Below are 21811 nucleotides of genomic sequence, written 5' to 3'. Positions count from 1 at the left end.
AGAATTTGTTGAGTTTCAACTTTGTAACAGGTACTATTCTAGGTAGGTATTTAAATGCTATTTCATTTAATCTTTTTTTTTTAATATGTAGGGAGAAAGATGCTCCAGATCAGTTTTTTAGTTATTGATGAACCTTTATTTTTATTTATTTATATGCAGTGCTGATAACTGAACCCAGTGCCTCCCACATGTTAGGCAAGTGCTTTACCACTGAGCCACGACCCCAGCCCTCATTTAATCTTAAAAAAATTGTTAACTACCTTCATTTTTTAAAAAATTTATTATTATTACTTTTTATTTAACCCAGGGGCACTTAACTACTGAGCCACATCCTCAGCCTCTTTTTTTTTTTTTTTTTTTTTTATTATTACAGGGTCAAGGATTTCACTAAGGTGCTTAGGACTTGCTAAGCTGCTGAGGCTGGCCTCAAACTTGCAATCCTCCTACCTCAGCCTCCCGAGGAACTGGAATTACAGGCATGCAACACCACACCCAGTTCAACTGTCTTCATTTTACAGACTTGAAAACAGATCCAGAGTCACATCTAAGGGGTAGAGGGTTTAACTCCTTTTCTTCTACAATTCCCATATTCACAAACACACACACACACACACACACACACACACACACAGCACCAAGCTTCATTTCCCCTTCAACTACAACGAGCATGCTCATATTAGTTAGTAAGAGCTCTGCTGAGAAAAGGAGGAAGAGAAGGGCCACAGTGCACACACACCCAATCTATCCAAGGCTCATCTTTCCTGTGCAGAGTTCTTTCTGCTCTTAAAACCACTCTCTTCTACTTTCTGTTTTTTTGCTCTTGTTTGTTTGGTACTGGGGATTGAACCCAGGAGCGCTCTACCTCTGAACTGCATCCCCAGCCCCACTGCCTTTTTAAAATTTGTATTTACTTATTTATTTATTTTTGACACAGGGTCTCACTGAATTGCCCAAGCTGTCCTTGAACCTGATGCCCTTGCCTCAGTCTCTTAAGTAGCTGGGATTACAGGCATGAGCCACCACATTCAGCCCACTTTCTCTTATGACAGTTTCAAAATTATGCAAATCCTGCCCACACACACAAACTTCCTCCTCACATTCCTCTCCATCCTTTCCAAGTAGATAGTGAGCCTGACCTTGCAGGACCCAGGTCTTGGCACCCTTTTCAATGTCTACAAAGTCTAGCCCTGGCAAAGGACCATGTGCTGAGCAGTCCTATGCCATCCAGGGTGTGGCCCTTACCAGGGGCAGTGAGGCTGGGCAGGGTTCCCTCCTGTGGCTGGGTGTCTGCTCTGGCAGTCAAAGGAGATGTGAAACCTTTTATGAAGCAGCAGCAGGAAATGGTAGGAGGAGATTTCACTTCTCTATTCATGTGAACACTGAGGGAGATTTTTAGAATAAGGCAGGAGAAAAAACCCAGAGACCTGTGCTCAGCGAAGCAGTTTCTTCGTTCCTCTCCTCCCAACCACTATTTTTACAGATGTAGTTCTGTCTTCCCACTTCCAGCCAACTCGAAAGGATATTTTAACTGTCCTGTCCATTGTTTTTTATTTGATCATTATTTATGCAGCACTAGGAAAGAGTGGAATTTCAAGCAGGTTCCCACACAATATTCTTCTTTTAAGGCCATTATGCAAGACCCACAGGATGAGTCCTCTGCTTCCCTGCTGCCTCCTTCCCTAGCCTGGTACCATATGCCTGCAGTAGATGAACCCTGGTGTTTATGTGTGAAGGGCGACAGGGAATGCCTGGACGGGAGATAGGGACTCTGCCCGCACATCATCTTGCTTGAGGTCAGTTGGGGAGTGGGAACAAACATCGATAAAAAGAAGAGTTTGTGTTAAAGCTGGCAAGCAATAAAGCTGGTGGACTTAAAAGGGGGAAAAGAAGTTGTGGGCATGTCGGGCAGGGAGTCTGGAGGTGAGCCCCTGGGCTGGATCAATGTGGAGAGGAAGGCAGTTGGCACTGCAGTCCTGCCACAGAACCCCCAAGCCTAGGAGTGCCCTGAGACACTGGAAGGGGTCTACAAGGAGCGTGGTGGGCTGAAACAGAAAGGAGCTACCACATTGTCACTGTGGTTGCACGTTAAAGGAAGTCACTTGTGCTTTTCCTGAGAGTATGGACATAACAATATTAAACCTCTTCTGGACACTTCCTAAAATCACTGTGTGAGTTCTCAGGTTCCCCATCTGGACAGATGGTTTCAACTTTAGCTTCCATTTTATAAACAGAAAAAAAAAAAAAATCATTCAACCAGTCAATCATTTGCAATCTAAAGCCAATAGCATGAGACCACAGGGTTTTGACTGCCAAAATTAGATAATTCTATTCCGGTAAGGAATTTTACGCAAAGTTAGCTGAAAAGCAGCACACTGGAAGAAGGCATTGAAATATTCATACCACCCAAGAATATTCATAGAGTATACATACCCCCCAAATGCACAAGAAAAAGACAGAAAAGATGATTTTCAAATAGACAAAAGGTATGAATCAGCGATTCTCAGAGAAAGAACCCTATGGAAAGAAGACCAGCCTCACTAGTAGTGAGAGAGAGAAATTAAAACAATGAGAGACCACTCTACAACCACCATGTGGCCAACATTTGAAAGTCAAATATGTTAAGAGCTGGTGAAGACAAAGGGAAATGAGAATTATCTTTCTCTGATGGCGGGAATGTAAATCGTTTCTGAGCTGTGAATTAGAGAAATTGCAAACTGGCTGAGCAAAAAAAGTAACATTAGGAAACAAGGCTGCGTATGCTTGAGAGTAAAGTCTGGGTTGAGAGCTCTAAGTCTTGGGAGAGTTTAATAAAGATCAATTCAATTGGGGCTGGAGGATTCAGACAAGGTCATGAAGAGGTTGAAGGTGAGCAGGACCTCCAGTTGGTTAAGAATACGGGAACGAGCCGAGCAGAGTGAAGAAGGCATTGAGTGAGAGGAAAGAGCCCGGAGAAATGCTCTAAAGAAGACAGAGACGACACTGTCGGGAACACAGAAAACCCCATCCGAGAATGGGATCCCTGGGCTGGGGGTGTAACTCAGCAGTAAAGCGCTTGCCCCGCACAGGTGAGGCATCAGAATGGGATCCCGGCTGGGCATGGAGGGTAATACTTCTTTGGTAGAAGCAGCACATCAGATCAGAGAGGGTCTTGAATGCTTCTAGAGTATTTAAGTGACAATGTCATAGAATGCTTGATGAGAGAGCATCTAATCTAAGCCCTTGTTTGACAAAGGAGGAATTTCAGACCCAGAGAAGGGAAGTGACTTGTCTAAAGTCATAAACACAGAAAAAGCAATTTAAGCCTAGACAGGCAGTAAATTGCTGGATATGTTGGAAAATAGAACAGAAATTAGGAAGAACGAGAAAACGACAAGGGTCTGATTTAGAAAGATAAAGCGAGATTAAGAACATCTAAAAGAAAGAATACAATATTGAAGGTAGATTCAAAGTATGTTTCAGAAAAGAAAAAAAAAGTCAGTGATGCTACTAAGCTCTGTGAAATTCAGACAGTGATAATGCTATGGCTGTGCTCCTTTTCGATGGGCCAAACTTTATTCTCAGCATTCTACAAATATTAACTTATTTAAGATACACAGCAACCTATAAGGTGGACACCATTGTTGCCATCATCCTTTTACAGAAAATGACAGCAAGGCACAGAGGGGTTAAGTGACCTGTCCAAGGTCACACCTCTAAAAATTGAGTCTCGATTGAATTCCCAGTAGTCCAGTTTGGAGTTCACATTTCAACCAGTTCATGGGCTACTCTTAGAAATGAAATAGTTATGGGGACATTCTAACTCCTGGAAAGAATTGGATATTTTTCCCTAGTTAGACTCTGATACAATTCAAAGAATACAGACTCCCTTACCAAGACCAAAACAATGTCACTCTTCACCTTAATGCCATCCCATCTTCCAAAGCCACTTCCAGAAGGGAGGGAGAAATAAGGGAAGTAAGAAATAAAGCACATGCAAAGCAACTTCCCACCGCGATCATGTGCTGCTGTCTGCCAGGACTGCCCCCTCACAGTTCTCCTTGGACCGGTCACTTAGGCCAAAGAACAGATGGTTGGGAAGGACATGTGAATTCTTTGTCTTTCCAGGCCATTCCAAACAGAATTCATCTGACCGAGTCAGAAGAACACTAGGGGTCTTCTCCTTCCCACCCTGAGCTCCTATTTTCCCAGTTACAGTCTGGTTAGAGGGGGTTATGTATTCCTCAAGGCAGCCTATACGAGAAAATCATTTTCACAAACGGAACACAGAAAAGCATACATGGCTTTCTCAACCATTTTGTGAACAGATTATCAGAAAGTAGCTCTCATTCTTCACATATTTTGCACAAGCTGAGAGGAATAAAAGCTGTCATGTCATGCTAAGATCAGGGAAAAGGAGTTTTCAGCTAAGGAGCTGAGGAGCAAGCGGGGGTTCCCTGTTTCCCTCCCTAATGAGGGCAAGCTTTGTTCAGGTTAAGGCATGCCAAATTTGAAATGACAACCCACTTGAGTTGAGGTCTCCAGAAACAAACATCATGGGTTAAGAAAGAAGCTACACTGATCAGGGGGGTGGGGTTCAGTGGCAGAGCAACTGCACAGCGTGCGCAAGGCCAGGGTTCCATCCTCAGCGCTACGAAAAAGAAAAAGAAAGAAGCTACACTGATTAAGAACTGAGGTTTATTGCCTGAAGTTGGAAGGTGTATCACTGTGACAGGCCACTCTGGGCTCTCTGGATGCAAACTCAGGAACAGCAGAGCTTCCAGCTGAAAAACCTACATACACACCCCCTGGGGGGAGTCCCAGGAGTTCTGTTCTGAGGAGAGATCTTGGGCAGGGTGTGAGAAACCCAAGGATCCCCTGCTTGAAAGGTTGAAGGTGTTGGCATCCAACTCCAATCAGGAAGAATCAGTCTGAGGAGAGAGGAAAGGAGGAAAGCCATTAGGGGGATCCCCCTCCTCCCCAAAGGCCTCCATCTGCCCACAGCGCACCCTACTGAGACTGATCTCTCCTCATTCCCAAATCATCTCCAAGCATGTTTTCTACAAGTCTCTATATCATTCCTACCTACTCAAAGCCATTCCCATGACCCATAACTGTATAATTGGGTCCCCAGCTAAGAGGATGTGACCCTGTGGTGCTGGATACAGGCCCCCACTCCCAGGGGTCTGTCAATCACTGTACACTCTCCCCCATGCCACAGGATGATCCTGGCATGCCCACACATGCACCACTGTATCTGGCTCATCCACCCCTCCAGATGACATACCACCCGAACAAGGCTTCCGGAAATAGATAATGAGGACAGTGCCCACGATGATGCCCAGCACACCCAGGCCAAAGGCTACACCACACAGCACATTCTCCAGGAGATCTGAAGGCAAGGCATTCTGGGGCACTGGAGAAAAGGAGAGGGGCAGGTCAGCCTGGACACCTGGCTGGAAGTCCACTACCCAGAGGAAGGACTTGGGTAGCTGGGAGTAGAAAAGAGACTCTCGGGCTTCCGATCGGGGTTGGCTAGAGCAAGAAGGTACCTAACAAGTTTCAAGTAGAGAAAGAAGGTCCGTCCAATGGATCTATCCCTTTTTGCCCTCAAAGTACTAGTCTTATCAGAGAAAGGGGTCTTACCCCAATAGGCAATTGCTGTATAGCGGTCAATTTCGTGAGTCACGATGCAGGAGAAAAGGTCATAGGGTTCTGGTGTGAAGTTTAAATAAGAAAAGGCCTGGAAGGTGAGTCCATCCATAGCTGAGACAAAAGTGGGCCCAACTCCTTCCACAGGGACGGAATGATGCTCCCAGTTGACGGTCAATGTGGGCGGGAAGAGATTACTGATAAAGCAGACCAGCGTGTTGGGTTTGCCAAACTCCAGGGGCTTCAGTGTGAAAACCTCAGCGACAGGGAAACCTGGTGGGGGGTCAGAGGGTCAGGGGAAAAAAAGGACAAGTTGATGGTACGCAGTGTTTAGACAAGGAGAAACATCCGGACGGGAGGGGGCAGAGGGAGTCAGTGGGTGGGGCTTTGGGGCCATAGAAAAGGGAGGGGCAGGGGCTCTGAGGGAGCGCTTCCAGGCAAGAATGGCAGCTAGACCTAAAAGCAGAGCCACATCCAGGCCATCCTGCAAGCCTCTGCCCTGACTTTTGACAGTTATTTTGTTTGTTTGTTTGTTTGTTTGTTGCTAATTTGTTTTACTTCCTTTCTAAACCTCACGTTGATATCAATCACTGTTTTCTCATTAAAACACAAGCACATCACCAGATCCTTCCAATCGCTTTGCCATCTTGCTGAGCACAGTAACACAAGTGGTAATATTCAGTAGGCTTCGTCCCTTTGAATTCATTAAGTTCGATAAATGGCTTTGAATACCTATTGCATGCCACGCACAATCTGCCCACAACAAAGCAGGATGCAGACCGTGACTAGCAGAAAAAGAAAGGTCCTAGGGGAGAACCAGAAAGCCTGAGAGATAGGGGAGGGAGTGAAGGGGAATAGCTCAGTGTAAAAATTAAAGAGGATAAGAGTGCAGACCTCCAACCTCCACCCCCCAAAAAACCCTGACCTCTGGACACTGGGATTTTCCCTTCAAGTTGTGGGCCTATATTCTCCACCATTATTTTGCAGAATTCTTTGTCAAATGCAATGGCCGAGGCGTCTCCCTGTTCCCGAGCCCACTCAGCAAATTCGGGGAGGCGGGGCACTCGAGTGTTCTGGGAAAAGTCAAAGGAGAAAAGCAGGTCCTCATCGTAGGTCTCGGTGAGCCCCACGTTGGGACTCCCATCCTGGCAGAACACGGTGTGCCGGAATGTGTGGTTTTGCAGGTCGTCCCACCACACTGGCGCAGGAGCTGCAGAGACAGAGCGCAAGCTTCAGGGAGGTGAGAGCATCCTCCGTGACTTTTTTTTTTTTTTTTTTTTTTTTTTTTCTGCTTTTGGCGTGGGCGTGGGGGCTGAAAGGAGTACTAAGGATTGAACCCAGAGGCTCTCTACCACTGAGCTACATCCCCAGACCTTTTTATTTTTGGGGGGACGGGTCTCACTAAGTTACCCAGGGTGCTCTCAAACTTGCACTTCTCCTGCCTCAGCCTCCTGAGCAGCTGGAATTGCAAGGCGCACCACCACACCTGGCACTCCTCCTCTCAGGCGGTGAGGCAGAGATGTGGTGGAAGCCCTCCTGTGTCTGTCATTTAGGCTTCCTCTCCCAACTGGGGTGAAGAAAAACTTAAGGGATGGCTCCAAACCTGCCTTGCAACAGTTTAAAGTTGTAAAATGCAGAAAGGTCTACTGTCTTAAGCAACAAATTCAGAGTCAACCTATTGGCTGTGTGTTTATACCACAGAAGCACCAGCCAAGGGGACAGGTGGAAATGAAATGCAGCCTGCACAGTGCTCACCAAGCCATACATGCTAGCACGAGGTCATCCTCCCAAAGGCTACCTTTGTCTAATTCACTTAAGGTCACCCTCTGAAAGGCCATGGATGGGTTCCCTGTCTTAGAAGAGAGGGAGAAGGAATGGTCATGGCCTCCGTAAGTCATAATGACACTGTCCTAGCCTACCCCAGACACACATGCAAACTGAAACCCCAGTCTCCAGATTCTCTTCAGTCATGTCATCAGCACCAGGCCTCTATGAAAATGTCTTTCCCACCCAAACCCTCCAGATCACACAATGACAGGATTTGGGGAAGTGACTCCCTGGCTGCGGGAAATAATCCCTCTTCTTTGAAACTCCTGGCTGGAACCCCCCAGCCAGCAGAAAACCTTCTACCCCATGCCCAATACACAGACATTTAGAGTGAGAGGGATCTTCCAGGTTACTGTCCCATTATGCCCCATCCTTTACAGAGGAAAAACTAAGGAGCAATAAAGTTAAGAGACTTCAAGAATCACAAGGTGAGTTGACAAGAGTAGAATCCAATCCTGAGTGCAGGAATGGAAATAACTTTAGCTCTGTTCAAATCTCAGTTCTGCTACTTTCCTACTGTGTGAACTTGCACAAGTCCCCGAGTCTCATTTTTTCGTCTGTAAAGTGGATAGAATCATCTCTGCTCCAAGAGAGCATCTTCAATGGAACATGTAAAACACCAGATAGTGCTTACCACTCATAAATAGTACCTCTCTTTTCCGAGTCTGCTGTTGTTGCCACCATCTCCTAAATCCTCCCACCACTTACAAGCACTGATCCCTTCTTCCCATGCTCTGGCAGATGGGATCCCCCAGCTCTAACACCCTCAGGATGGAAGTAAAGGGGAGGCACTGTCTTACCTGCAGGGATGGCCCAGGAGTGGGGCAGCAGCCACAGAAGCCGAAGGAGCTGGAGCAGCATAGCTCCCTGGTTCTGCTCATGATCCATACCTTCAGGTCACACAGTAGGTAGGTGCTACCAACAGGCAGACCCAGGTCCCCAACTCCCTCCCCCAGAGGGTAGCCTTAGATTATGTTTTGCCAGCTCATCTCCAATCATTACCCTTGTCATTCTGACTAATCCAATCACAGAAGTGTAGGACTCAGCATCATGAGTCACTAGGGAGAGATCTAGGGCCAGCAACCTCCGGAAACCTTGGCGCTTTGACCAGGTCCAGTGTGGTGGTTTCTGGGCTGAGACGCCAGCTGAGGAATGTCTGCCTCCTGGTGGAGCTCTCCTCATAGCCTCAGGCTGTCTGACCCTGTGGCAGAATGCTGCCGTGGGAAGCGCATCTTTGCTCAGCAAACTCCCACTGCTCTTTTGCCTCCTTCTCCCTTCGGACCTCCCCTCCTTCTCAGAAAGGTTATTCTCCTTCAGGCATTAACTCTAATTCATTCTACAGAAATACACTGAAAAAGGGATGAGACCCAGTGCTAGAAATACAAAGATGACATCCCCCCTCATCAAAGATTGTACTTCCTGAGGTTTCAGTTCCCTGCCATCAACTTGAGTCCAAAAATGTTAAATAGAAAATTCCAGAAATAAACAATAAGTTTTAAATTGTGCACCATTCTGAGTAGCATGATGAAATCTTGTGCCCTCTGGCTCAGTTCTGCCTGGGACGTGAATCATCCCTTTCTCCAGTGTATCCACACTGTATACAACACCTGCCTGTTAGTCATGTAGTGGCCATTCTCAATCATCAGATTGCCCATCATTGTAATGAACCCAAAGCACAAGACTAGTTATGGCAGCAATTCAGATATGCCAAAGGGCAAGAAGTGCAAAAGCCAGAAAGTGAGCTGGGGATATAGCTCAGTTGGTAGAGTGCTTGTCTTGCAAGCACAAGGTCCTGCGTTCAATTCCTTAGCACTGCAAAAAAAAAAAAAAAAAAAAAAGCTCTGTAAGAAAAGGAAAAAAAAGAAGTGCTATACTATAAGACACAAGATAGACTACTTTCACATAAAATTTAATATAATAATTAAATTAGCTTTTAATATAATTGTTCCATTTTACTATTAGTTATTAATCTCTTACTGTGCCTAATTTATAAATGAAACTTAATCACAGGTTGGCATGTATGCAAAAAACACAGGCATGCATATATACATATGTGTATGCATATTTAAATATGTAAATACATGTAATATAGTGTATGTAGTATATATATTATATTTAAATATATACATTCGCACACACACTATGGTTTCAGGCATCTACTGGGGGTCTTGGAACATATCCCACATGGATTAGGAGGGACTACTTGAAGGCTTACTGTCTAGTGGGGGTTTCTATGAATAAACAATTACCTAACAGTGTAATGTAGTCAAATAAGAATGTGCTATGTGTTCAGGAAACAGTAATTTTATGAAAATGGGGGAAAAGGAGGGACCTAATCAGGCAGGCTCCTAAGAGTCTCGAAGGAAAAACAATTTGAACAACAGAACATGAGGGAAGAGAAAAACATTCCAGAGCATGGAATAGGCAGATGTGTGAAGCTCACAGGCATCCAGAGCTCCCTCCTCTGGAGACCCTTGTAATAGTCAACGTGGAAGTTGTGAAGGTTACCTGTTCTGCGGAGTCAACACAATGAACTAAAAATTCAGGCAAAAGCCAGATCACATAGACCTTGGCACACCACAAAGAGGGTCTGACTTTTACTTAACATGACAGCGATATTAAAACTGTAGAGTGACACAATCATTTTAACAATTTAGAGAAACTGTTCTGATATTTCAAACAATGGACTGGAGGTTGGGAAGAATAGAGTCAAAACTGCTAGGCCAGGGTCCACAGTGTGCTGGGCATGATGGCTAACTAATCCCAGCAACTCCGGAGGTTGAGGCAGGAGGATCCCAAGTTCAAAGCCAGCTTCAGTAACTTAGCAAGACCCTAAGCAACTTAGCAATACTCTGTCTCAAAATAAAATATGAGAAGGTCTGGGGATGTGGCTCAGTGGTTAAGTACCCCTGGATTCAATCCCTGGTACCAAGAAAAAAACAAAGTCTATAGTGTATCGTATCAAGATAAAAAGTTACAAGCACATACTACAAGAAGGTAGTATGGCAGTAATTTAAGTGAGAGATGAGAAGGTTGTGAATTAAGTCATAACCAGAGGACATGGAGCAAACAGAATACTGAGATAATCAGGAGGTGGAACTGAAGAGTTGGGTTTCTGATTACAAGTGGGAAGATGAGGAGATGGAGAAGGGAAGGATAATACCAGGTTTCTCACGTGGTGACTGGGTGGGTGCTCAGTGATGGACTGATTTGAAGCAGAAACGAATGCCACGAGAGCAGGTTTAAAGACAAAGAGCTTGAACTTGATTTTGTGCATGCTGAATTTTCATGGATGCCAGGGGAACAGCCAACTGGGGCCCCACAGGAGGCAGTGAAGTATATGGAGAGGATCCTGGGAGTGGGTGAAGAACCTGATTGTGGGAGTGGTGAGCACAAAAACGGAAGCAGAGGTCACAGATAAAATTAGCCAAGAAAAAAAAGAAAAAGGATTAGCAGTCCCTCCTAATCCAAGGGGGGGGGGGTAACATTCTGAGACCCCCAGTGGATGCCTGAAACTACAGACAGTTCCAATCTCCCTCTCTCTCTCTTTCTCTCTCTCTCTCTCTCTCTCTCTCTCTCTCTCTCTATATATATATATATATATATATATATATGCATGCGTGCGCGCACGCACACACACACACACACACACACACAGTTTTTTCCCAAACATACAAACTTATGATAAAAAGATTAACAGTTGAAGCTCAGCCTCAGCAACTTATCAAGACCCTAAGCAACTTAGCGAGACCCTGTCTCAAAATAAAAAATAAAAATGGACAGGGGATGTGACTCAGTGGTTAAGCACTCCCAGGTTCAATCCCTGATATGAAAAAAAAAAAAAAAAAGGTTAACATCAGGAATAATAAAATAGAACTATTATAACAACATATTAAAAGTTATGTGAATATAATCTCTCTCAGTGTCTTACAGAAAGAAAGGAAGTAAAACAAAGATGTAAATCTGCATGGGTCGAACCCCAAGCCTCATGCCAGTTATTTTCCAGGATCCAGACAGGAGAACACATCCACTCCATGTACTTCAGACAGAGAGAATTTAATACAGAGAATTGGTTTAAAAAGTGTTAAAAGGGAAAGAAGTACAAAAGGGAGAAGGAGGCTTGGCTGAAAGTTCAGACAGGAAAGATGGATACCTGGGAATCAGAAGCTGCCATCATCCCCGAACTGGAAGACACATCTATACCTTCTGCTGCCTGACACTGTCATAGTCAGATTCGATCTACTGAGAAGCTGCCATCAAGGCTAGAATCACTGAGGAGGTATTTCTTCTCAGGGGCTGGAGTCCAGAACCACTCATTCTTCCTGTTAATACATCTACCAGCAATTGCCACAACTGTCACCCCGTTAGACTTAGATGCTGAAGCAGGAAGCCTCTGAGTTTTTCCTGTCTTTTGATCTCCCACCAGCGCCTCCCCCTGGCAGAATCTAACAGGAAGTCAACTGACCAGGGAGGTTGGGAGACACACACCTGGCTGACTCCTAGTTCAGAACATAGTACAGGAGGTGAGTGTGGCGCTAGACAGTGGAGCATAACCAGTAACCAGCACTGTGAGATCTGCTAATTGGTAAGAATCTAGTGGTACCAGGCGCACACAGAAAGTTAAGGGAACAAAAAGGAAGCAGATCAGAGAAATAAAGAGTGCTGATCCCCAAACGAGGGCAATGTCAGCAGTATAGAATGCTACTCAGAAGGCAAGGAAGGACTGAAAAGTGTCCTTAGATTTGGTGATTATGAGATGGTTGACATTTTTATTGAGTGTAATTTCAGTGTTGTAGTGGGAGTCGACTCCAGATTGTGGTGGGCTGAGAAGTAAGTGGGAAGTGAGGAAGAAACTGTCAGTGTATATGCTTCAAGTTTGATAGAGAACGCGAGACAGAAGGGGTGGGGGAAGAGGCGAAGGAAAAGATCTAATGTGGCAATTAAGTAATCTGAGAAATTAATCTCTGTGACTATGGTTCATCAGTATTTCTGAAACTTTCAAAATCCATATCCCTTTTTAATAAATAAAAGTAGCAATAATAACCAAAAAGAAAAAGAAAAAACAATCTCATGATCTCCTAGATAATCTGGAACAGCAATGTGTATATTCATTGAATGTGTATATTCATGAATACACATTCAGCAATGTGTATTCATGTGTTTGTCAGGACGGTGGGGACAGGATGTCAGGGTTTGGAGATCATTGTAACACTTCAAAGAACAAAAGATCATCTTCCCAATCTCCCAGCCTTTGAGGACTAGCCCATCAGGGGTTCTGGCAGTGGGGGGACTCAGGCTTCTAGGACCGTAGAAGGAAGTTTATGACACCACCAGGACTGTAGGGGAGGTGTGTGGCACACAGCTACCTGCTGCTAAACCAGGGTAGACAAGCTTTTTCTATAAAGGGCCTGACAGTAACTGTCTCAGGCTTTGTGGATTGCCAATCTCTCTCGTGAGGACTCAACTTTAGCAGGAAAACAACCATAGGCGATGTGGAAATGAAAGGTCCTGATTCCCTTCCTACTTTCATCCTAGCCTCCCCTCCTACTTTGGGATCATCTCCTGCTCCATCTCCTTTGTGGACCTCTTTCTTTGAGGTGCTCGTTAAATATTAGTGTTCCCTGGGGTTTTGTCCTCGACCCTCTTTTTATTTATGGACACTAAAATTCAAATTTCACATAATTTACATGTGTCATGAGCCAGTCTTTTGCTCCCCCCCCAACCATTTAAAAATGTAAAATCCATTCTTAGCACTTTAGCCATATGAAAACAGGCAGTGGGCTGGATTTTGCTCAGAGACCCACAGTTTGATGAATGCAATTCTGTGGGTGTGGTCAGAATTGGGATGGAAACCCAAAATAAACCCACTTTGCAAGAACCCCCTTCCTCCTTATTTGTGGGAATGGCAATCAATAACAGTGTACCCAGTGATAGCAGATTATTTGGAAGATCTGGGGAAAAACAGAAGAAAGTGAGTTGGCAGAGAGGGATTAGAAACAGGTATAGTAGACTTTGCAAGTACTCTGGATAGAAGAGTACAGCAATTTCTCTGGAGAGTGCAGAATGTGAACAAGACCACAGTGGGGAGAAATATAACGACCTATTACCAAGGCTATGCTGAGAAGTGATTAACTCCTTTCTCTCCTTTCTATAACCCCAGTATAAATGGTAACACATCCCAATATTTATAACTACTCTTCCCGGTATGTAACGCTTCTTCCTGCCAGAACCTCCCAACAATCTCCATCAAAGGTACCTGAGACATAGTCTCTACTCAGCTTGGGAAAGTGGTGATCGTTGGCAAGGGGGCAAGGCAGGCAGTTCTGCATCGCAGTAACTCGCCATCTACTTTGTCATTAGATATGAAGACCTCTGACAATCATGGCACAGCACCTGTAAATCTAGAAAGCCATGGCTAACATTCAGCTCTCCCAACCTTTTCTAGCACTGCCCATCTCCCCGCACCCAGCAGAGACAAATTTCTTGAAAAAAATCACAGGTAACTGTGTCCCCACTTTCATATTTGCCATTTAATCTTAACTCTCAACAAAGAAATTGTTCACCAAGATGTTTTGTTGATAAATGGATTCTTTGCAGTCTCTGCCACATCTGACACAGTTGGCCTTGCCCTCCCTTCTAAATCGGTCTGCTTGTTTGGCATCCCTCATGGCACTCTCTCCTAGTTTTTTCCTCCCACTTCTCTGGCATCCCCCTTATGGTCTCTTAGGTGGATTTTTTTCTTTCAGCTACCTTTAAGTATTGGTGTCCCCTGAAGTTTTGTCCTTAACCTTTTTTTAAAAAAATGTTTTTAGTTGTAGATGGACACAATATCTTTATTTCATGTTGTGCTAAGGATCGAACCCAGTGCCTCACATGTGCTAGGCAAGTGCTCTAACACTGAGCTACAATCCTAACCCTGTCCTTAACCTTCACCCTCCTCAAACTACACACTTGCTTTGTTTGGTCTCATGTATTCCCACATGCCTTCAGTTACCACCCATTTGCTGATGGTTTCCAAATTTACCTTTTCAGCTCAAGTCTTGTTCTTTTTTTTTTTTTTTTTGGTGCTGGGAATCGAACCCAGGGCCTTGTGCTTGCAAGGCAAGCACTTTACCGACTGAGCTATATCCCCTCAAGTCTTGTTCTTGAGCTCCATACTGCCTATATACACAACTGTCTCACCTCCACTTGGATGTTGTGTAATAGCAGCTCTCAAACTGTATTCTCTGTAACAGTGTTCCTTAAGAAATACAAATACATAAATTTGATGGTAGCAAATGTTTTTATAAAATTTATTTCAATATAGATATAATAAAACATCATATTCATATATTTTTATTATGCAACCATTTATTACATTTAATAAATCTTTTTGTTTGCAAATAATAGAAAACAGTTCTGACTTTTTTTTTTTTAACAGAGAATTACTGGAATGATATTGATCTGGCTCATGGGAATCAGAAGAAGAGTTGAATAAACTAACATGAGAAAGGATGGCCACAGAACCCTAGCAGTGTGGACCTGAGCAGTGGGTGTTGACATTAGTACACTTGCCTGCAAAGGCCTTCAGCCTATCTTTTAAGTGTCAAATTGTTTGCAGAGACAATTTGATGGGCTCAGTTTATATTAGGTGTGTACCACTGGACTCATTAGCTGTGGCCAAGCACAATATCACCTCTACATATTACAGCTATTTCTGGAGAAGGGAGAATCAGACCAAGCCACCACCTTAGTACAGCTATCTTCAACATATGGCATCTCAGATCAGAGATTGTTTGAGGCATAAAGTTGAGGTTAAATCTGTGTATTAATGCTCAGAAAGTATTTCTCAACTAACTGCTCAGGTGATGTGTGTCATCTGCTTGGTGATCTCTGATCTGTCATGCTTCTCACCACATAGTCAAATTATATTTGAATCTACAATTTGTATTTGTATAAATACAAATTTGGATTGATGACTAAAGCATAGCTATGATAGAAAAGCTATCTTTTAATGTAACACCATCACCCCAATCAACAAAATCAAAAGCAGTTGCTTAACTTCATTTAACCCAATCCATTCATCTCCCAATCATCTCAAAAATGTCTTGAGAAAAAAGTTTCAAATGAAAAGCAGTATCTTATGGTTTTCAAACTGTGGTTTTAACACAAGTAGGTTTTCTGTTTTACATTGTATCTCATAAATCCCTGTTGATAGTTCAATAATGAATTCTAATTAAGTTTAGGAATAACTACCCTGAATGTATCTCTAGTTCAAGATTTACAAAACTAACTCATTACCTTCCCTTTCCAACATTTGCCAACTCCTATAGTTAAGACTTCAGAAAATAACATGATTGTCCCCAATCCCCCAAGCTACAAATGTGGAAGGCATCCTTAACAGGTCCATCTTCCTCAAACCTTCCCATCCAATTGGTCACCAAGTCCTATCAACTCTACCTCTTTTATATTTTTTGAATCATCCCTCTTCTTGCCATTCCCACTGGCTCAGGCTTTCATTGGTATATTTGTTTTCCTGGATTATTGCAATTTTCTTATAATTGGTCTGTCTCCAATTTTTCACAGTGTTGCCAGAGCACTTTGTTTTGAGATGGGATCTTAGTATTTTGATGGTAGCACAGGCATGCACCACTGTACCCAGTCAGAAGGATCTATTTATAATGCATATTTTATCTTACTATAGTTAAGCATGAAAACTTTTAATGATTTTCCATAATATACTTTCCTTAGCATGAACTAATAATCTGGACCATTTATGTCCTTTGAGATGAAATCTTACCTTGCTGAGGAAGCCTTCTGTGATAGGTTGACAGATCTGACTCCATGAGAATGTCATAGGCCAGACTCTAAGGGAAATGACTAAACAGACTCCATTTTGCTCTGAGACTCCATGTTATGTGGGAAATAAGCTTCTCTCATGGGAACACCCCGCCTCTGTGCCAATCATCAGTTACTTGGTGTGACATGTTTAACAATACAGAATGATAATTCCTATGTAAAGAAAAATTGCTCTCTTTTGATTCCTATTGCTTCTAAACAATGTACCATGTAAACAGTGATTGTGTGGATGTTAGTAACCATTCTTTAGTTTGTACCTAGTAAGGGTCATTTTGACCCACTTCTCCCTCTGTTGATGATCTCATGATTTTGTAATTTTGAATCATAGCAACAGACACACTTATGATTAATGTGATTTTTGGTATAAGAACCCCTACAACCCTGTGGTCGGGGCTGTTCTCCCAATAGTCATTTTTTGGGGCATTGTGTGAGACAGTCAACCGGCCGGCTTAATAAAGACTCTCAAATTTGGACTTCTCAGTGATGACTGGTCTGTTATTAAGTTGCGCCCCATAACACTTCTTGAAACCCACAGATGAGATTAGTATGTTTCCACCAAACCCTGTGTTTACCATTATCATTTATATTGTATTATTCTCTTCTATTTTTAAAACTGCTTCATGGTCATCTCACCACTACTGTTGGTGTCCTGTTCTTTCTATTGCTAGTGTAAGTTGACCAAGAAGGTCAACTACAATAACAACAACAAAAATGCAGAAGTAGGTTAGCTTTACTAAAATAAGAGGTTTATTTAGCTCATAGTTTGCGAGGCTGAAAGTCTAAACAGCATGATGTAGGCTCTGGTGAGGATCTCCCTTGGTTGCATCACTTTGTGGCAGATACCTTTTCCCTGGCAGAGTCCCAAGATGGCACATGGTATCACATGGCAAGAGAGAGGGAGCAAGTGTGTCTGTCTGTACCTCTCCTGGTTCTCTCTCCCTCTTCTTATAAAGCCACCAAGATTTAATTGTGGGGGCTCCACCTTAATGATCTCATCCAATCACAATCACTTCCCAAAGGCTCTACCTCTAAACAACATAATAAGATTGTTTCCACCCTCTTAATACCATTACCATATGACTTTGGGGATTAAGCCCTCACATGAGTTCAAGGAAACAAACCACATTCAAACCACAGCATCCACCAATAAGCGAAACTTCATTTGATGAATAACTACCAGCTATGGAGATGTTGAAGCTGAGACTAGAAGAATCTTCAAGTATTAGATGGCAATGGGGCATCCTTTCTAAGACAGGTATCTCAACTGTAAATCTTCTCAGACATGTCTACTGGCCACCCTACAAACACCTTCACTTCCATTGCATTTGCTATGCACCCACCTCCCTTCCTATTCCACTCTAGGTCCTCACCAAACTCCTTATCAAATACTATACTCTTCCCACTCTCTGGCACCTCCTACTTCAGAGGGCAAACCTAGACACCCAGCTCCCACATTTCTTCTTATTCCAAACTCAGTGTTATCTCTCCATATCCATATTCATCCATTCTTTTTAGGTGCATTATTATGATGTAGCAGTCCTCACCACTACTCTACAAGGCTGGAATTTATTATCCTCATTATATAAACAAGAAAACTGTGGCTCAAAAAGGTTTATTTATTTATTTAGCAGGTATTTATTGTCCACTTTCTATGTACCCAACGGTATGTTGTATATCAGTCACCTGTCATCATCAGACTTTGTCTAATGTAAATAAAGATACTAAACAAGTAAACATACACACTTATAAAAATAAATGGTGAAAGGCATAAAGAAAGGGAACTGAGATCTGTAAGAGCAAATAACTGGAATGGGGAAACCACTGATACTGAAATGAGATCTGAAGGGTAAGCAAGCATTAGCCAGGTGAAAAGTGTAAAGCAGAATCTTCCAGCAGAGGGAACAGCATGTGTGAGGTCCTGAAGCAGGCAATGGACCAATTCCTCCAAGAAAATGAGGGAAGACCAATGTGGCTGCAAACACAATTAGTAAGAAAAGACAGCAGACAAGGCCAAAAGCTGTCAGAAACAAGAGCACATTAAGACCTTGGGCACCACAGTGAGAAGTGTGGGCTCTCTTCTAAATGCAATTAGTTTTAATACTGTGCCTACTTTATTTCTTCTCATCCTATGTGTGAATTGTTGATTTGTGCTAGGTTCTGAAATGACCTACCTCCAGCCTCTTCAAAGTCATTCCATATTTACCAAATAAGTAAATAAATCCTACAAATAAATCTTCCTATAACAAATCTTTCTACAGAGGTAGCTCTCAGTTTCCTCCTCCTGTTTTTTTTTTTTTTTTTTTTGGTACCAGGGATTGAACTCAGGGGCAATGGACCACCAAGGCACATCTCCAGCCCTATTTTGTCTTTTATTTAGAGACAGGGTCTCACTGAGTTGTTTAGTGCCTTGCTTTTGCTGAGGCTGGCTTTGAACTCACGATCCTCCCACCTCAGTCGCTCGAGCGGCTGCGATTACAGGCGGGCACCACCATGCCTGGCTCAGTTCCTTTCTTTAAAAACTCAACTCTCTCCTTTCTACTATATTCAGTCTAAATCACTTGATCTGAGTTTTCTGAACCTCATACTGTCTTAATATGTTTTCTGTTGCTACAACTGGACACCCAAAACTGGTTAATTTATAGAGATTTGCTTAACTCATTGTTCTGGAGATTGGGAAGTCCATGAACATGGTATCAGCATCTGCTCAGCATCTGGCAAGGGCCCTTTGCTGGGTGGTGACATAGTGATGGGTACCATATGGTGAAACATAGCAAGCTAGCCAGAAAGAGATTTCTTCTATAACAATGCTCCCATGATTGTCTATTAGTCCATGAATCTATCCATTCCTGAGGACAGAGCCTTCACAGGTCACCTCCAATACCTCACAATGGGGATTAAACTTCAACAGGTGTTTTGGTGGGGACCTTCAAACCATAGCACCAATCCAGTGAATTTTTCCTTCTTCATTCCCTCATACCTAATGATGAAGGGTCTTACTTCCTCATTCAATCAGAACAGGGGTTTTTAACTTGCAGTCTACTGCCACAGAATTTAGAGGTCCATGAACTTGTATGGAACTTTTAAAAGTCATTTTTATTTTCAATAAATTCTAATTGAAATTTTATTTTATGAATATATATACAAAATAAAACTTTTCAGTATGAGTAGTATCTGTAACATTGTTATCAATAGAAATTACCATCAATTAACATTTTCATATTACATTACAGTGATTACAAATCTCTCAAAATATCCCTACTTCATAATTCTGGGAGTTAGTTGTTTAACCTGCCAATAAATCATATTATATTATTAAAGGAACACTATATTGTATCAATGCAGAAACATACTACTAGATTATCACACATTTCTTTAAATAATTTGGTAATTATATTTTATTTTATACAGTTATAGAAATGATTGAGTTACAAGAGCCTTAACCTAATCAGTGCATTAATCCATTTCAATGGATTAATGGGGTGGTAACTATAGACAAGTAGTGTGTGGCTGGAGGACCCAGGCAGTCTGCCTCTGAATAGTGTTATTCAAATTACAAGGAACAGCAGGGAGATTCAGAGCCAGGATTGAAGCTGGAGAAATAAAGATTAGAGAGATATTTGAGAGTCATCTTTGAGGTGGTGTTTGAACCAACATAAAGGTAGATAAGATTTATAATGAAGAAAGTATAAAACAATTTAGGTTAGAGTCAAGGATTAACATTGAGATCCTTATACGTGGAACAAGAACAGGAAACAGAACCAAGGGAAGAGTATTTTAGTGAGCTTTTTCACCTCTGTGATAAAAAAAAAAAAAAAAAAAAAAAAAAAAACATGACAAGAACAATTTTAGAGGAGGAAAAGTTTATTTGGCAATCACAAATTGTGAAAAGCTGGAGGACATGAAAAGCTCACTGCCTGGGTTCAAATCCCAGCTTTGCTAGTTACCTTTGTGACCTTGGGTAAATGATTTAAAATCTCTTGCTTTAATTGCTTCATTTGATAAATGGGGGGTAATAAAAATAGTATCTGCTTTATAGGGTAATAGAATGAAAAAAGATAATATGTGAAAAACAATTATAACAATGTCTGAGACACATTTTAAGTACTCAATAAATGTGAGCTATCACCAGATGCATCTCCTTCCAATTTCTGACAGTTTTATTTAATGTTTATTAACATGGATAGTGCTAGCCACTGGAAGACAGAGTCCTTTCTAATGATGTAATTCTGATGAAGTTATTGCTCAAAAACTTTCACTGGCTCCCAAGTGGGTCCACACTTAACAGCATTGGAAACTCTCAATAATATGGCCTCTATAAATAAATTTACCTTCTAGTTTTCTCCTACTCTACTTCTTGTAGCTTATATTATGGCCAGGATTGGACTGCATTGCTCTGTGAAAATAACTTGTGCTGTTCTGTTTCTCTTCCCTCACATCATCCCGATGTCACATATGTATACCTGAAAGCAGTACTGCTAGGATTATTACCCAATACTATATACATGGTGCCCCAAATACAAATACATCGTAATTTTACCTAAGTCACACACTCACTTAAGCATTTCCCTTGAACATTTGCTCAATTTGTGAGCACTTTAATGAAAACTGTGGGTATTGAAAGAAAGAAAGAAAGAAAGAAAGAAAGAAAGAAAAGAAAAGAAAGAAAAACAGCCTTGTTCTCCAGATCAAAGTCTAGGAGTGAAGAAAAACATGTAATCACATAAATGCCATTCACTGTAAAAGGTACTACCATAAAAGAAAAGGACACTAAGAAATGAGCAATTAGGCAAGCACTGACTTTTCTTTTTGTGGTGTTGGGGATGAATCCAGGGCCTTATGCATTCTAGGCAAGTGCTCTACCACTGGACCACACCCCTATCCTATATTTGGGTTTAGACTGACAAGGGTAACACCTATTCCATGCAGAGTGGGCTGAGGCATGAAACAAAATGGTGTGTCTGGGAAACAGTTCAATGTAACCAGAATATAGGGCTCAAGAGGAAGTGGCTAGACATGAGCCTAGAGGGGTAGGCAAACCTTTCTGCCAAGCACAAGAATTTGGACTTTATCATGCAGGCAACAAGGAATAGGGTTTATACAATAATATATGGTCAGAGCTATATTTTGGAAAGCTCACGCCTGGCAGTATTGTGACCAGAGGCCAAGAGGAAAACTTAAGGGTAGCACTGTCCAAAAGACCTTTCTGTAATGACAGAAATGTTATATTTTGCACCATCCCATATGGTATGGGGAAACCACTGATATTGAAATGAGATCTGAAGGGAAAGTAGGTATTGCCAGGTGAAGAGTGGGAAGCAGAGTCTTTCAGCAGAGGAACAGCATGTGTGAGGTCCTAAAGCAGGCAATGGACCAATTCCTTCAAGAAAATGATGAAAGTCCAATGCAGCTGCAACAAATTAGTAAGAGACAGCAGACAAGGCCAAAAGCTGTCAGAAACAAGAGCACATTGAGACCTTGTACATTGTGTGTTCTCAATATGTATCTCTGAGAAATGGAA

At 42.4% G+C, this 21811-nt stretch overlaps 1 protein-coding gene across 1 annotated transcript; it reads right to left on the bottom strand.

The window, feature by feature from the left end:
* Nucleotides 1-4652: 4652 nt before the first annotated feature.
* Nucleotides 4653-8422, bottom strand: LOC124988891 (HLA class II histocompatibility antigen, DM alpha chain). The gene is made up of 5 exons (XM_047558712.1): nt 8256-8422; nt 6554-6838; nt 5623-5901; nt 5264-5392; nt 4653-4907 (listed from the first exon to the last, which is right to left on the bottom strand). Exons 1-5 carry the CDS (start codon nt 8341-8343, stop codon nt 4903-4905), a joined length of 786 nt encoding a protein of 261 aa, XP_047414668.1. The 5' UTR covers nt 8344-8422; the 3' UTR covers nt 4653-4902.
* Between the last annotated feature and the right edge of the window lie 13389 nt (nt 8423-21811).

Source organism: Sciurus carolinensis, chromosome 7, assembly GCF_902686445.1.
Source record: "Sciurus carolinensis chromosome 7, mSciCar1.2, whole genome shotgun sequence".
Taxonomy (NCBI): Eukaryota; Metazoa; Chordata; class Mammalia; order Rodentia; family Sciuridae; genus Sciurus; species Sciurus carolinensis.
This window is presented reverse-complemented; position numbering and strand designations above follow the sequence as displayed.

What these genes read in the sequence shown, in the direction of transcription:
- LOC124988891 (XM_047558712.1), bottom strand. Translation starts at nt 8,343, where the DNA reads ATGGATCATGAGCAGAACCAGGGAGCTATGCTGCTCCAGCTCCTTCGG. An exon ending in CTCCTGGGCCATCCCTGCAG is followed by an intron (nt 6,839 to 8,255) that starts GTAAGACAGTGC and finishes CTGTCTCTGCAG; the next exon opens with CTCCTGCGCCAGTGTGGTGG. An exon ending in TACAGCAATTGCCTATTGGG is followed by an intron (nt 5,393 to 5,622) that starts GTAAGACCCCTT and finishes CCTTTTCTCCAG; the next exon opens with TGCCCCAGAATGCCTTGCCT.